The sequence below is a fragment of the Cavia porcellus genome, unplaced genomic scaffold (genome assembly GCF_034190915.1).
Source record: "Cavia porcellus strain 051 isolate PalLab524CR breed Dunkin Hartley unplaced genomic scaffold, mCavPor4.1 scaffold_22, whole genome shotgun sequence".
In the NCBI taxonomy this organism is placed as follows: Eukaryota; Metazoa; Chordata; class Mammalia; order Rodentia; family Caviidae; genus Cavia; species Cavia porcellus.
In genome coordinates, this window is record NW_026947505.1 from 53,173,616 (window position 1) to 53,190,489 (window position 16,874).

At 36.1% G+C, this 16,874-nt stretch overlaps 1 protein-coding gene across 4 annotated transcripts in view; it reads right to left on the minus strand.

The window, feature by feature from the left end:
* Rars2 (arginyl-tRNA synthetase 2, mitochondrial) overlaps nucleotides 1-16,874 on the minus strand; it is a 70,601-nt gene that overhangs the window by 37,880 nt on the left and 15,847 nt on the right. For 2 of the 4 annotated variants that reach the window (XM_013150011.3, XM_013150012.3), the window contains exons 3-4: nucleotides 10,246-10,348; nucleotides 8,522-8,605 (exon numbers count right to left, since the gene is read on the minus strand). The exons of 1 other annotated variant lie outside the window; for it this stretch is intronic. In XM_013150011.3, coding sequence (XP_013005465.1) covers nucleotides 8,522-8,605; nucleotides 10,246-10,348 — 187 coding nt within the window. Of the gene's footprint in view, nucleotides 1-3; nucleotides 148-8,521; nucleotides 8,606-10,245; nucleotides 10,349-16,874 lie in introns of those variants that run through there. One more of the 4 variants, XM_063233194.1, reaches the window with a different exon arrangement.

Here is a 16,874-nt window from a genome sequence, read left to right on the forward strand (position 1 = left end):
TACCTGTAAAGCCCTTTTGTTCACCTGTCCGTTTCATTTGTGCTACTTCTTTCCTTCCATCCCAGGGTTAACACTTTTGCGTCTCAGTATCCTTTGTGGTTTTCCCTTCCATTTACGCTTTCCTCTATAGCCCAGGATGTTCTTGCTTCTAGCTTCTTTATACTTCTAGTGATTGAAACGCTTTCCCTACAGCTTCACCCACCACTTACCTTAGCTAATGTCCCCCAGCTCAGGATTAGCCACGCCTGTCAGGCTCTTCAGATGGAAATCAGCTGCTCTTCCTTCACATCCCCTTTCCTCCCAGTCACCCAACCAAGGCAGACAGGGGTTCCTAATACTCACTCTTTCCCTCAACCTCCAAAACTAATCACCAAGCCCTGTGCCTGCTCTCTCCTAAATATCATCAGAAGTACTCCCCCTCATCCTCTTTTACATGACTTATCTGTCAAGCATATCACTGCAAAAATACAACAAAATCATAACCTCTTTCTTATATCACTTTGGGAGAGGGTGCTCGACTGAACTCAGAGTTTCACACACATTCCACCACTGTACTACATCTGCAGTTCCTTACAAAAACAGACATTTAATTGAGTATATGTTCTATTTAATCCTTCAGTGGCTCTTCACAATTTAAAAACACTTTACTGGCCAGATGGTACATGTCTGTAATGCCAGCATTCTGGGAGACTGAGGCAGGAGGATTTCAAGTTCAAGGCCTGCCTGAGCAACTTAGTGAGACCTCAAATTAAAGTAATAATTTTAAAAAGACCCAGGGATGCAGCTCAGTGAAAAGACACTGAGTTCAATCCCTACCATGACTGAAATGGGGAGAGAGGAACAGAAAAAGGGGTATGGAAAAGAGGAGAAGTGGACAGAAAGACAATATGAAGCAGGGAAGGAAGGGAGGAAGGGGAGGCAAGGAGGAAGAGACAGAAGAAAGGAAGGAAGAAGAAAAGAGAAAATTACATGCATACGATTTTTTTATTTTTTGGAAATTTATTTGTTGAAAGGCATAATTTTAAATGCTAGTATTTTTGCAATAAATATCTAACTATTAAGATGAAATAAATTTAACTGGTATATTACCAACAATCATCACATGTGATCTCCTATGCTATATATCCATGTTTTATACATAGATGTATCTTTCTATCTGCATAAAAATGGAAAGTAAGGATTTGTAAGAAAAAGCTGAAACTCTTATGCAGAGACTATAAAGCCCTTCAAGTTATCTAATTTCACAGCCTCCCACCATACCATCCTGTGTGCAAACTATGCTTGGCCATCTGCTCCACTCCAGACAATACCACATTCTGCACTGACTGTGCCTTGGCCCCACTTGGGCCCTCTGATGAGAATGCCTGCTCTTGCATTTTCAAGTACATTCTTCTCCTCACCCACTTCAAGGTCATATCTTCTCTCTTCAGGATAGACCTACACGTAGCTTTCTTTATACTAGGATTGCATTCTACATATTATGATACAATATTTATCTCATTATCATACTCTTATTTTACACTAAAATTTTTTATGCTTTTATTTGATCATAAGTTCCTTGAGGCTAGCATTCACATCATTAATCTTTAGACCTAATATAATTCCTACTAAATAATTAACAGATTAATGGGCACAGAGATAAAAATTTTTAAATACAGAATGTCAATGAGCTATTGAAGTCTCCTGATAGTCCAACAGATGAATAAACTAGAAGCTCACCTATTTATTAATAGGTATGACTAAATATAAGCTATACCTAATGTATATATTGATGCAGAAAAGGTTTTAATCAGAAATGAAATTTTTAAAACAAAATACACGTTTTGGAATGCGTTAGCAAGATAATATTCCAATTCACTGGTACTTTCTATGTCACTATCATCTTTTTACACGCATGATTTCTGTCATTTCGCCTAACTCTGTTCGTTGGCTATTTTCTTATGGCTCCTATCAGGAGTTTTTAGGAATCTATTGCTGCCTACTTGCCTCATCATTTCTTTGGGCAACAGCTGTGTTTAAAACCACTCATTCTTTCCCTGTGTTCACAGAAACTACCGAGGACTTGCATGCATCCATAGTCTACGGCTGCCTATGAGCAAAAACTCAATTCTTGAATGAGAGAAATGCAGTGATTTCAATTAGGATCTTTTCAAATTTTTCTCCCTTTTGGTAGAATATACAAAGTGAACTCATCAAATAAAAAGCAATGTGTATGAAGTATGATACTCTCCATTATGCTGGGATATTGTAAGATACTCCTAAGAAAAAAGGGTTTTGTCTGTATTTCTATCTACCCTAATTAAACCATATTTTCTTTTTTTCTCTGACATGAATATTATTAAACATTACAATTTTTCTGGAAAGTCATCTGCATATCACTGACAGATGGAAACTTGGTACCAAAGTGATGGTTCTTTACAATGCTATTATGGTTACTCTTCAAGCAAAGAATGACTGACTTACTGTTGGTCCTAAAAAAGGTTGAAATTTTTCTTTATAAAAGGTGATTTAAAAATTCATTAGACTTGCAAAGGACCACTGAGACGTGAAATTAATCAAACAAAATACAGAAGAAACTGCTAAAATAAACTGTAAACTGTTAAAATAGTTAAAATTATGACACAGCAATAAAACTATGAGACGTAGCACAGGTATACTTCTTTTTCATAACATAGGGTTCACTGTCCTAAATGTATCTTTATTAGGACCCTGAGTAGGGCTACTGTAGGCACTCCAAATGATTCTTTAAATTACACGGTTTGAGATTCTAATGGCTGTGATAAAAGGAGAATTTCCATTTGAGCACAAACAGTTAAACTTCAAAGTCTTAATTCTTAGCCCTCCATTGTCAACTGAGGAAGAGTTAAAAAAACTTTTATGAAAGCATAGTGGCTATCCTTATACTCGAGAAAATTCTAGAATCTGTTAATGGTAATAAAGATAAAAACTCATTGCCACTAAAATGTTATAGTATGTAAATATATGATTTATCTCAAAATAAAAATTATATTTCTTTCAGCTAAGCTTGCTTTAAAAGTGAAACTCGATCTACACAGCATATTTTCCTTTGTTCAAGTAGCCTCACATTTGGAAGGCACATTTTTGTAAGCTGCATCTTCATTTCCATAAAACTGAGATAATAAGCCAGATGAGGTGGCACAGGTCTACAATTCCAGCAATGGGAGGCTGAGACAGGAGGACTGCAAGATCAAGGCTAGCCTGGGCTACACAGGGAGTTCAAGGTTAGCCCAGAGTACATGGTGAGACTGTTTCAAGAAAATAAATGAATAAATAAATAAAAGGAAAAAGAAAAGACAGAAGAAGAAGAAAAATAGGGGGGCGGAGCTAAGATGGCAGATAGCTAACAGCCAGCTACAGTGGCTCCATGAGATAGTCAACTTAGAACTCAACATAATACAACATGCGGAGCCCCGAACAGAGGGAGAGGAATTCTCTCGTCCCAAGAAAAAACTAAGGTGAGAAAAACGAATCAAACATACATTCCTGGCTGTCTGTGCCACCGTGCAGCCCTGAGCGCCTCCAGCCCCCATGTCCAAATCTGTCACCAGGGGCCCCACAGAGGCTGGGGGAGTGAAACAACCCGGTGCCCACTGGCTGCCCCGGCCCTGCCACCACTGCCACCTCCCCTGATCCAGGCTGCATCCAGTAGACCATGAGGAAGAGGGCAGGTTGCGGCCCCATGGGCTTGGGACTGCATTTCTGGGACCCATCCGCAACTTCGCACTTGCCACTTGCACAAGGACCTGAGCACATGGCGCCAGCTCTGAGTGGGCCCCGCTGCTGGAGCGCCCCCAAGGTTCCCGGGGCAGGCAAGTGTGTCTTTGCCGCTGCCAGGCCCAAGTAACCAGAGCCCCACAATCGCAGCAATTGCAATCGCAGCAAATGGAGCCCAGAGAAGCTGCTTCTGAAAACATGTCTTCAGACAATAATCAACAATACAAAACCAGAACTTTCAGGTTAGCTGCCATGATTGGCAAGCTCCGGGAATTGGGCCTGCCTGCCTGCACCCTCTGGGCTGGGCGGTGTGGGGTGAGTGTCCCCGCACCATCCCAAGCACCTGCGAGGGAGTTTAAGAAACTCCAGATAACAGCAAACTGGGGAGGGCAGCAAAACCCCAGTCAGCAGACTCTCAGCAATAATAAAGGTGAGGGCCAGAGACCCCCGGACATACCTGTCTGAAAGAAATCAGAAACATGACAAGAGATAGAAATTAAAAAAAACCTCCAGCCACTGACCCTTGAAAAATAAGTCCAGGAGAGATAAATACAGAAGAGAAACAGTGCAGTAATCATGCAATATTAGATACAGCTTCTGCGGATATAAATACTTTCATGATCTCATATACGAATTTAAAACTGTACTTCTGATCCAAGTGAGGCAAGATATAAAAAGATTAAAAAAAGATAAACCCCTCACAAGAGAACACAGGTAGGAGAACAGAGGAACTCAGAAAAGAAAGAGAAACCTTTCATGAAGAATATAAACAAAATCTAGAATACGTGAAACAGACACAAAGAGACTACCAGGAAACTAAAAACTCCATTGAAAGCTGGCAAAATGCCTTGACAGAAACTGGAGTTAGCCTTTTGAAACTTGAAGAGAGATTTATGGTGTGTGATCATGAAAGAAAAGCTCTCTTAAAAATAACAAGGAACCAGGAAGAAAAAATACAAAGGCTAAAAGATGACAAGAGGATTTATAACTTAAGGATAAAAAATGTGATCAAAAAAGCAGGAGTAACTACAAATGAGCTATAAAGAATATTCACAGATATAATTAAGGAAAACTTCCCAAGCATAGGAAAAAGAAATGATATCCAGATAAAAGAGGCATACAGAACTCCAGCCACCTACAACCAAAACAGATCTACACCCAGACATACAATAATCAAGATTCCAGAAATCCACCACAAGAACAGAATATTAAAAGCAGCCAGAGAAAAGAAGCAGATCACCTACAATGGAAAAATTATCAAAATAATGACAGACTTATCAACACAAACTCTCAAATCGAGAAGAGTCTGGTGGGAAACGGTCCAAGCCCTGAAAGAAAATAACCTCCAACCAAGCTGAGGTACCCAGGAAAACTCTCTCTCAAAATTAATGGAGAAACAAGATATTTCCAAGACAAGGAGGAACTGTGGGAGTTCATGGCCACCAAACCAAGCCTATGCAAAATACTGAAGGACATTCTAGAGAAACAGAGGAAAAAATACCAGGATTCCAGCAACAGTGACAGAGAGGCCTCAGTAAACAGGGCAGACAGTGGAATGAAGGAGTAAAGTAGACACATAATGACAGAAGAATAAAATAGCAGGAATGAGGCAGAGACAGTACGCTATAATCTTTAATATAGATAGCCCTGATACACTAACAAAAAAAGAAATACAGGCAGAGTAGGTTAGGAGGCAGGATCCATCGAGATGCTCTGCATAGGAGATACACTCAACCTGAAAGAGAGTTAATAAACTGAGAGTCAAAGATGAGAAAACAATGCCATATGTGACAGGACACCAGAGAGAAATAGGGACAACTCGTCCAGCAGCCACAGATAGACTGGAAAGCCATGACACTTTTGGGCAGTGTAGAACTACACAGCTGGAAGGAAGGAAAACCTTGTAACTTTAGTAAGTAAAAGAGTACAGCTCAAGATCAAGTTCAGGGGTAAAAAGGTTTAGCAACACTCAGATAGATAGCAGGTTGGCCCCCTAATCTAAAAACTAAAAGAGCTAGTGGGACCCAAAATATATAAAGCGCCCTGAGAAAGGAAAAAGGAGGTATTGTCTAAAAAAGGAAGGTGGAAGACACTGTTAATAGTGTACCAGGATTTAAAAGTCACAGTAGTCTTATGACTCTGTTTAGTTTGATTACATTTTGTTCTGGTCTGTCTACCCATATTAGATTTGAGGACATAGAGAACTAACCCAAAAATAGCAGGGTACACCATGGTAACTATCCTTAATTTCCTATTAACTTAAACTGAAACCCTGTATTACTTACTTTGTGTTACACTGACTGATCTTATTTGAAGCTGGTTCATTAGACTGCTGTTTATCCTTGACTGATTTCATTTGAACATGGTATCCTTGATAGTATTAAGTCTGGGAGTGGAGACAACTAGTCTGAAGATGACAAGATATAAAAGATATCAGTTCTGGTTTTATTAACTGCTTTCAAGTCCTACAATATCTTCAAAGTTGTGTTTTTAATAAAATAGCTATGTAATGATATGTTCAATTTTATTATGCCTGATGATATAGACAATTCTATTGAAAATAACAAGAGAAAGCATAGTAACTACTGTAGATCACCTAATATTGTGGTCCTGTATGTCTTTTTCATTTCATGTTTTTCTAGGAATTTATTTTGTTGTCTTGTTTTGATTTGTTTTTCCCTATAATACAGAAAGAACAGATATATATGTAGAGAGTCACACATGAGAAGAATTTCTAAACTATTTACAGGAACAGATTATATAATACACAATGTAATGAACAAAATGCTCTGCAGAATAAGAGACACTAAGAAACCCAGTGCTAATTCTGTAGCGTTATGATTCACTGTTCAGAGTGATATTAGTCAGTCTCTTACGTTCAGTTTCAGCATACGTAAAGATAAAGACAGCTACTATGAAGTGACTGAGAACCATTATGGTAGGTATTATTGATTTCCCCAAAATCAGGTCTTGAAGACTTAAAAAGCCTTCATCATTCTGTAATGAACTGATTAGTTCTATAATGTCCTATTCAATGTGTGTGAAGATAGGGACAACTATTGGAAGAAAACTAGAGATAATAAGATAGACAGTGAAGATCTCCAGTGAACTTGCTTTGAAATCTACTGTTTCTTTAAATTGTTTCCTTATAAACTGTTTTGTTCAGTTTTGCTATGTTAATCTTATCCTCTTTAAGATAAAAAACAAGTGTGTAGGACTGATAACCATATTACTAAGTTCTTGTTGGATGGTTGAGCCAAACTGTTTGCAGTGTCATTGTTTGAATATCACTTTGTATGCTTTAATTTTGTAACTCAAGCAACTATTTCTAAGATGATGCTTATCGATTGATGATTTCTTACTGTTTATTTTTCTGAAATTCTGTATTGTTTCTACCCTTTTTATCTGTTTTTTTTCTTTAAATAAAAAAATAAAAATTTTTAAAAACCCAAAATTCATAGCAGGTTATAATACTTGAAATTATATAACTTTGGAATGAGACCATATTATTAGATATTTTGGTTTTACAGCTATTTTCAATCCAAGACTATAATATTTGCTAAGTCTATTAGGATAATACTGAGTTATATTTCTTTAGTAACAGTCCAAAGTACGCATTATGATAAATTCTAAAGGCTGGGTGTGGTGGCTCATGCTGGTAATCCCAGCACTCGAGAACTGAGGCAGGAGGATTGTTTTGAGTTCGAGACCAGCCTGGGTTATAAAGTGAGTTCAAGGCCAGCTTAAACTGTATAATGAGATCCTGTCTCAAAAAGACAATAATAATAATAATAAAATAAAATTCAATATAGGTTGGGGATATAGCTTAGCAGCACAGTGCTTGCCTGGCAAGTAGTGAGGTCATGAGTTCGATTCCTGCTACCAAAAAAAAAATTAACCCAAATGAAATTTTCCTAAAGGTCTCATACTGCTAGCTATCCAGGATTACCTGTTCTCTAAGATCTTACTGGAACAATATGTATGTAAGATTTCTCCAACTTTCTAGGGCAATGGTGATGAACCTATGGCATGTTATTTGTTTTTCTTTTAAAACAAAAAAATGTTAATTAGAGTTTTTCTTTTTAAACAAAAACCTAAGTATTTGGGTTTAACTGCAGTGCTGGCATTCTACGATAAATAAGTAGGTCTTGGGTTGCAGTTTGGGCACTTGTATCTAAAAAAATTTGCCACACTACTTAGTTCTTCCTGATTTCTCTGTCTCTGAACTTTTTTATGCTTACTGTATCAACCACCTTTTTTCTGTTTTGGTATTTATTGTTTTATTGAAAGAAAAGCTATTTTTTGCCTTTTCTGTTTAAATTGTATGGTTCCATTGGACTACAGGAAGTAGAAATAAATATACTTTTCTTGAATTAAATACACAGCCCAGTTACTCACTCAATAAATAGTAGTCTAGCATCTATTACAGGTTAGGCATTGCGCCATAAACTGAAAATCAATAGTGAGAAAATTGTATGCTATAACCCTAAAGGGAAATGGAATTTAAAGGGTACATTAAAAAAATAAAGGAATGTAAAATAGCAACTACACAAGTGCTGTAAAAAAAGAGATATAAAGTATAGTGAAAGAATATAAATGTAAAGGTCAGAAAACTATTGCCCAAAAAATATCAAGAGCTGAAGGGTAAGTAGCTGTTAACTCAGAGCATTCGTATGTGCAAATGGTGTGAAGCAAGAGGAGGCATGATGAGCTTCAGAGTTAGTAGATGAACATCCTCACTAAATCACAGTGAAGACACAATGGCTCAACATTAACTCATTCTTACCTTTGTTAACAGCTCTCTATTTATTTTGAAATTTATAGTCCTTGGGCCAGTGCTGATCTCACTCACTACTGTGTCGCACTTAAGCTGAAAAGATAACAAACAATGTAAAATAGGTATGCTATATAATGCTAATAATATACAAAGTTCTAATACTATTAAGCTGACCTACAGTGGTAACATAAAAGTTATCTCCAGTCACTGCAGCCGGACCCCTTTGTTAGTCAATCTCTTCAATCCCATCATTCTCTATGTAGGTAGAAATACTTCCTTTTTTTCCTGACTAGAATGCCATTTTGTACTCAGAATCTTTTCTCACCTATAAATTTCCTACCTGTCACATAATGGTCCTTTTATTTCACCCACCTTCACAAGAGCCATAGGACATAACATACTGTCAGGGAAGCACCTGAACTAAATGGATGTAATGGGCTGTTTCTCTACATATACCCTCACTGCTTCACCTGCCAGGTGCTCAAACTCCTTATATAAACTTTATGGAACTAAGGAGGTGCCTATCATCACTGAAAAGCCATTAGTTTTTATTTTTAAGAATTTAGAAAAAGTGAGAGGAAAGGAGTTAAATATTGTAATTGAACTAATTCTACCTCTGATGTACCTCGTGACAAAAATTTGAGCTGATTTTTCACCTCAAGACCATAATGTTAAGTGAAATAAATCAGACACACAAGTTTAAATATGCATAGTTTCTCTTAGAAATCTAAAATATAAAGGGCAAAATAAAGGACAGATAATAGGAAGCAGAGAAACTTCAAATCGGAAGGAGAACAAGAGATGAGGATAGGAAGGAAAAAGGAAAGAAGGGAAAAAATGGAAACAGCTTTTTCAAAAAGGAAGGGCCTCAAGCGTTGGAAGAAATGGAGGGACAGGAGAAAACGGGAATAAATAAGAACTGAGATGTGGTGTGTACATGTACAAAATCACTATGATAAATGTAATTATTATGTATTACAAACAGGTACTAATAAAAAAATGGAAAATACTCAACAACCAAAGCTCCTTTATCATACTCGTTCTTCAATTAAACACTTTTTCTATGATAGTAACTTTCACTGTTCTAATTCTTCAGTTCCAAAACAGGTCCTGTGTATCACAGGTAATAATGTCATTAAATAAAGTTCAAAAGAAAAACCACAAAGACTCCAGTATCTGTCTTTTATGAGGGCATTACAGTAACAATTTTGGTAATTTCTTACACTTAATCCCTCTTTTAGATCCCAAACTCATCAAAAGAAAAAAAAAAAAAAACCACAGAGAAAGTTTATTAAATCATCTAAACACTTATTCTCTGTAATGATTACTCTATTCACATCTAATAATTTCTAGTCATGCTTTAACATTATCAGAAACTCACTTAAAAATTGCAGCCTACTGCTCTAATTTATCAAACTTGTTCTTTTAAATTTTAAAATCTACCCAGTTTCAATTGGTAAATTTAATTAACACTTAAGTCTTCCTGTAAGTAGTTAATCAAAAAACTGAACAATGTCAGTTGAAGAGGGAATGCTTTACAAACTAATATGAAAAATCACTGCAACCTTACAGTGTGTACATGGGTAAAATGGATTTAAAAGATTTTTTCCAAGACGCCTTGAATAAGGAGAAATTAAACTCATTACTGTAGCTGAGATAGCCTGCAGAGCACTTTCTTCTTTTAAATGCTAAGCTTATTATAATGTAAAATAAAGATTATAATGTTAAAATACCTTCTCTGCCAGTCTCTTGGTTTGAACTTGATTATCTGATCTTGAATGGTCATTTCTGTTTTCCAATAAGGAATCCACAAAAAGTTGAAAATCAGCTACTCCTCTGAAGACAAACATTGAAACAGGAAAGAGCTGTTGTTACAAAGATTAACTGTGGGTTCTCCAAAGCAACACAATTTTATCAGAAGATAATGTGCTTTCAAAATTAAAAGGCAATCTTTAATAAATGGTGCTGAAAAACTTGCTCTCTACATACCAAAGACTAAAACTAGATGCATGTCTATCACCATATGCTAAACTAAATTCAAAATGGATCAAAGATCTAAATATTAAAACAGAAACACTAAATCTACTGGGAAAGAAAGTAGGTAGAAAAGTAGGTAGAAATCTTTTTTTTTTTTGTACTGGGGATCAAACTCATGACCAAGCGTTTGCAAGGCAGGCGCTTATGCCGCTAAGCTAAATCCCTGGATGTAAAGTAGGTAGAAATCTTGAAGACATACGTGCAGGCAGAGTTAATGAACAAAACCCAGACTGCATGGGAAATACTTCAAAGAATCAACAACTGGGATCTCATGTTATTAAAAAGCTTCTGCGCATCAAAAATCAATCAATCAATCAATCAAATACCGAGAGAGTGAAAAAGTCAACCCATGGAGAGGGAAAAAAATTTAGCCAATTGTCCCTCAGACAAAGGAATCTTATCTAGAACATATAAAGCACTGAAAAAACTTAGACCCCCAAATTCAAATACCTAATCCAAAAATCAGCATTTGAAATGAATACGTGCTGGGCATGGTGGCTCACGCCTGTAATTCCAGCACTTGGGAGTCTGAGGTGGGAGGATCATTGCCAGTTTGAGACCAGCCTGGGCTACAAAATGAGCTCAAGGCCAGCCTGAACTGCATAGCAAGACCCCATCTCAAAAAAAAAAAAAAAAAAAAAGAGAGAAATGAATACGTACTTCTCAGATAAAGAAATACAAATGGTAAACAAGGAATCAACCAATAATAAATGCTGGTGGGGTTTCAAGGGCAGGAGGTAAACAGGAACCCTTCTCCACTGTTTGTGGGAGTGCAGACTGGTACAACCACCCTGGAAAGCCATATGGAGATTCCTAAAGAAGTAGAGGTCCCATTTAACCCAGCTATTCCCCTTCTGGGTGTTTTCCCAGAAGAATTAAAAACACCATACCACAGTGATATATGTGTATCCATGTTTATAACACTATAATTTGTAATAGCTAAATCTTAGAAACCATCCAAATGCCCATCAACTGAGGAATGGATAAAAAAGATGTATACAATGGAGTACTTACTCAGCCACAAAGAAAAATAAACAAACTGTAATAGGTAAATGGATGCAACTTGAGACTATATTCATAAGTGAAGTAAACCAGATCCACATGTGTAAACATCATTTTGTCTCCCTGGTGTGAGAAACTGAAAGCGTAAATAAGGTCTAAAATGTGCAATAGATATTATGAAATGAGAAGAAATTGTTCAAAAGGAAAAAAGGAACTAAGATGAGGGAAAGAGGAAAGGATGGAAGAAAAAAGGGAAAAAATTCAAGTTAGTTACATTATTAATGTCTCAGTTCATTGAAAAGGAAGGTTTGTGTGAATATCAATTGGAGAAATTTTAATGCCCCTATCCTGTAATTCGAGCAACTACTTTAAAGATAACAATATGTGATATATTAATTGTTATTATTCTATTATTTTGTTATGAAATCATTTTACCCTTTGTTACGGTTTGTGTCTAAACGGCCCTGCCTGACAAAGCCTTGTGCAATCACAGAGCAGCTGAATCTAGTGTTTGTGATTGGTTTATTGTCTATCACTGGGACTGGTGGCGTGAGTGCTGCAAACAGATCACCTATAAAGTAAGATCCATCAGAATCATGGCAGACTTCTCGACACAAACCTTCAAGTCAACAAGAGCCTGGAGTGAAATATTCCAAGCCCTGAAAGAAAATAACCTCCATCCCAGATTGATATACCCTGCTAAATTGTTTCTAGAAATTAATGGCGAAACAAGATGCTTCCAAGACAAAGAGGAACTTGATGAAAGGGTTGTTGACCCAGACTGGACACTGTAGCCAGAAAAAGCCTCAGCTGGACTTAGGGAGCTCCTGTCTCCCCCACCCCTAGAGTTTTACCTGTAACCCAATACCCCCACCCCCACCCTTCGGAATCTGCCCCTGGCGCCAAACTTGTGCCAATGAAACACCTGTGCAACTCTAATGGCCTTAGGGCACTGCCCTAAGCTTAGGCTACTTATATTCCCCCACGCCATGTGTCCGAGTGAGAGAGATCGCCAGATTTCAGCGGCCAGCGCGCCAGTCCTCTCTCTCCGTGTTCCCAGAATAAAGGCCTCCTTTGTTTTATACTCCTCATCTTTTGGGAATATTTTTCATCTTCTGGAAATAATCCTATCATTTGGGAAATTCACAATCACCAATCCAACTCTACAGAGAATACTGCAGGGCATTCAAGAGAGAGAGAAAAGTACTAGGATTCCAGGAACAGTGGCAGAGAGTCCTCAATGAATGGAGCAGAAAACAGAATGAAGAAGATAAACAGACAACTGATGGCAAAAAAAGAGCATAACAGAAATGAGGCAAAGGAGGTTGGTTATAATCTTTAATATAAATGGCTTTGATACACTAAATTAAAAAAAACTACACGTGGAGTAGATCAGGAGGTAGGATCCACTGAGATGCTATTTATAGGAAATATAATTAACATGAAAAAGAGTACATGGACTGAAAAGCAAATATGAAAAAAAAACATATTTTCTCTATGTGACAGAGAACCAGAGACTAATAGGGGCAACCAGTATTTGTGGATAAGTTGGAAAGACAGACTTTAATAGGTAAAGGATACAATTAGAGATTAAGTCCAGGAGAGAGAAGGTTCAGAAACTTAGGTAAATAGCAGGTTGCCCCCCACCACGTGCCCATTTAAAACCAAGGGTCTTGGTCAGACCCAAAAATGCACAGTATACCCTGGGGAAATGAAAGGGGAGGAAGAGTCTTAAAAAAGATGGCAGAAGATATTGTTAATAATGTATCAGGATTTAAAACTCACAGTACTCGCACCACTCTGCTTATACACATTTTATTCTGTCCCAGTTTGTCTACTTGCATTAGATTAGAGGACACAGACAGCTACCCCAAAAACATCAGGATACAGCACAGTAATCATCTTTAATTTCCTATTATCTTAATCTGGAGCCCTGTATGATTTATACTGTTTTATCATGACTGATCTTAGTTAAATTTGGTTTGTTTGATTGCTGCTTGGTATCGACAGATTTTATTTAAAACTGATATGATTGATAGTATCAAGTCTGAGAGTACAGGCAACTATACTGAATATGACAAGACTCTACGATACACACAGTTTGATAACTGCCTGTTTTTGAAGTTTTATACTATATACGAAGTTGTGCTTTTATTAATGCTGTTATGTACTGATATATTCAATTATACTATGTCTGATGATATAGCTAATTCTATTGAAGATAACAAGAGACAACACAAGAACTATGGTAGAACTCCTTGTACAAGGGTCTTATATGTCTTTTTCGTTTCATGTATTTATAGGAATATGTTTTGTTTTGTCTTGCTTTGTTTTGTTTCTCCCCCAAATATAGAAAAGATAGAAATACATGTTAAGAGTCATGCATGCGTAGAATTTATAAACAGTTTATGAGAACTGATCTTATGACACATGATGAAAAGAACAGACACTTTAAAGAAAAAGAGACACTGAAGTACCCAGTGCTGATTCTGGAGTGTCATAATATGAAACCCAGCAATAGTATTACTCTTTGTTCAGAGTGATATTAGCCTGCTTGGGTTTGTATGCTCCACTTTAGTATCTTAAATAACTGTTTGTAAGAGGACAATCTGTAATCATAAACTAGGGATTTCTTACTGTTTATTTTTTTCTTTGAAAGTATGTATTATTTCTACCCGTTTTCTGTTTTGTTTAGTCTTTCTTTAAATAAAATTTTTTTACAAAAAGACACTATAGTACCCAGTGCTGAGCCTGGAGTTTCATGATATGCAATCCAGCAATACTAGTAATCTTTGTTCAGAATGATTTTAGCCTGCTTTAGTTTGTTTAATCTCAACATAAACATGAAGATATGGATAACTGCATATATGTTTAAGTGTATAGGATTGATAACCATATTACTAAGTTTTTGTTGGACAGTTGAACAGAACTGTTTGCAGTCTCGCTGTCTGAATTCCCACTTTTTATGTTCTTTTGTATCTTGAACAACTATTTGTAAAAGGACAATATGTAAACATCAACTAATGATTTCTTACTGTTTATTTTTTCTCCTAACATATTATTTCTACCCATTTTCTGTTTTGTTTAGTCTTTCTTTAAATAGTTTTAAAAAAACTACTTAGATTATTACTAGTTATTAACATCAACTAATTAAGAATATTTAAATATAAGTTCTGAAATTTTTCAAAGTATCACCTGTCAGTAAGAAAGGTGCTAGAAAGAAGAAAATGCCTCAAGGAGGTAAAGGACATTAACCAGACTTCATATATTTTTTAGTTCTCTTTTTGGAAGCTTCTAAACATACACCCACCGGGAATCTTTGTTCTTTATTTGAAGAGGTGATTCTTATATGTGAAACACATAAAAATTTCAAAGTTCAAAACCAAATTCATCAACAGTGGAATGTTAGAACATTACAAAAAAAGAATGACATCAAGGGAAAAGAGCTAAAAATTCTTAATTTTTTGTATGCAGTTTTATATCTATTTTTAAACAAATCTGAAAAATATTAAAAGAGAACAGATGAAAATTATACCTGTTTGTTAGACTCAGTTATCTTATAGTAGTAAAAATATTGGGAACATTTCTCTTTTTTAAAATTCTGTTGTTCAACACAGTACTCAAAACAATAGCAAGCACAATTAGGAAAGAAAAGAATAATAAAATAAATAAATAAATAAATAAAGTAGAATTAAAGCATATGCATAGGAAAGGAAGACATGAAATTATCATTATTTGCCCATGACATGATCCTCCACAAGAAAACCTTAAACAATCCACCGAAAGACTATAAGCAATAATAATCAAACTCAATAATGTTGCAGGACACAAAATCAGTACACAAAAATCAACAGTGCTCCTAGTATGGTAATATCTTACTGCTGCACCAAGAAAAATATCAATAACATCTTTCACCACAGAACTGGAGAAAACAATCCTAAAATTTATACTGATCCAGAAACCAGAATAGCAAAAGCATTTCACAGTGACAAAAGCAAAGCAGGAAGTATCACAATCTTGGGTTTGAAGCTGTATTACTAAGCTTCAGTGATAAAAACAGCATGGGTAATGGCACAAAAAGACATGAGAGTCAAGGAACAGAATAGAGGATGCAGGAATGACCCCAAGCACATTCAACTATTTGAGCTTTGATAAAAGGACCAAAAAGTACACTGAAGAAACATAACTTTTATGATAAATAATGTTGGGAAAACTAGCTATCTACAATGGAGAACATTCAATCTAAATCCATATCTCTTACCATGTAATAAAATCAAAGAACTAAATGTTAAAACAGGAAACACTTAACCTGATGGAAGATAAGTACAACTCTTAAAGACATAGGTATACGTAGACTTACTGAACAGAATCCCAGTTGTACAAGCAATAATACCACCAATCAACAAACGGGTATCCAATTAAAAAGCTTCCATACAGCAAAAGAAACAAGCAACCAAGTGAAAAGACAACTTACAGATCAGAAGATTTTTTACCAGCTATTCCTTAGAGAACTAATATTTATAATATAGAAAGAGCTCAAATATATTAGACCTCCCAAAATAAAAGGCTCAAAAAAAATGGACAACAGTCATGATGGACACTTTACAGAAGTATAAATAGGCACTAAATATATGAAGAAATGCTCCACATCACTAGAAAATTACAAATTAACAAATGCAAATTAAAACAACACTGAGATTTCATCTTATATCAAAATTAATACCATCATCAAGAACTCAAGAAATAACAAATGCTGGCAAGGCTTTGGGGTAGGGGTAAACATTTCTGCATTGTTGGTGGGAATATAAATTGGTACAGCATTATGGAAATCAGTACGGACAGTCCTCAAAAAATCTATTAACAAATTCCAATTGACACAGCTATTCCCCTTCTAGGTATTTTTCCAGAAGACTTAAAGACATCAAATTACAGTGATACGTGCCTACCTATGTTTATAGCAATACAATTCATAACTGCTAAATCTTGGAAGCAGCCTATATGGCCATAACAGATTATGGATTTAAAAAAATGTGGTATTTACACACAATGGAGTACTACTCTGCCATAACAAAAGATAAACGATGCACTTGTAGGAAAATGGATATCCATGAGACCATAATATTAAGTGAAATAAATCAGGTACATGAGCTTAAACAGCACATGGTTTTCTCTTACACAAGAACTCCCAATTTATATGTAAACAGCAAAGTGAAATAGGGCAACAGATCGGAAGAGGACCAAAAGATAGAGGCAAAAGAGAGGAGGAGAAAAGGATGAAAAAAAGGAATTAAAATGTGTTATGGGACATGCACCAACTCCACAC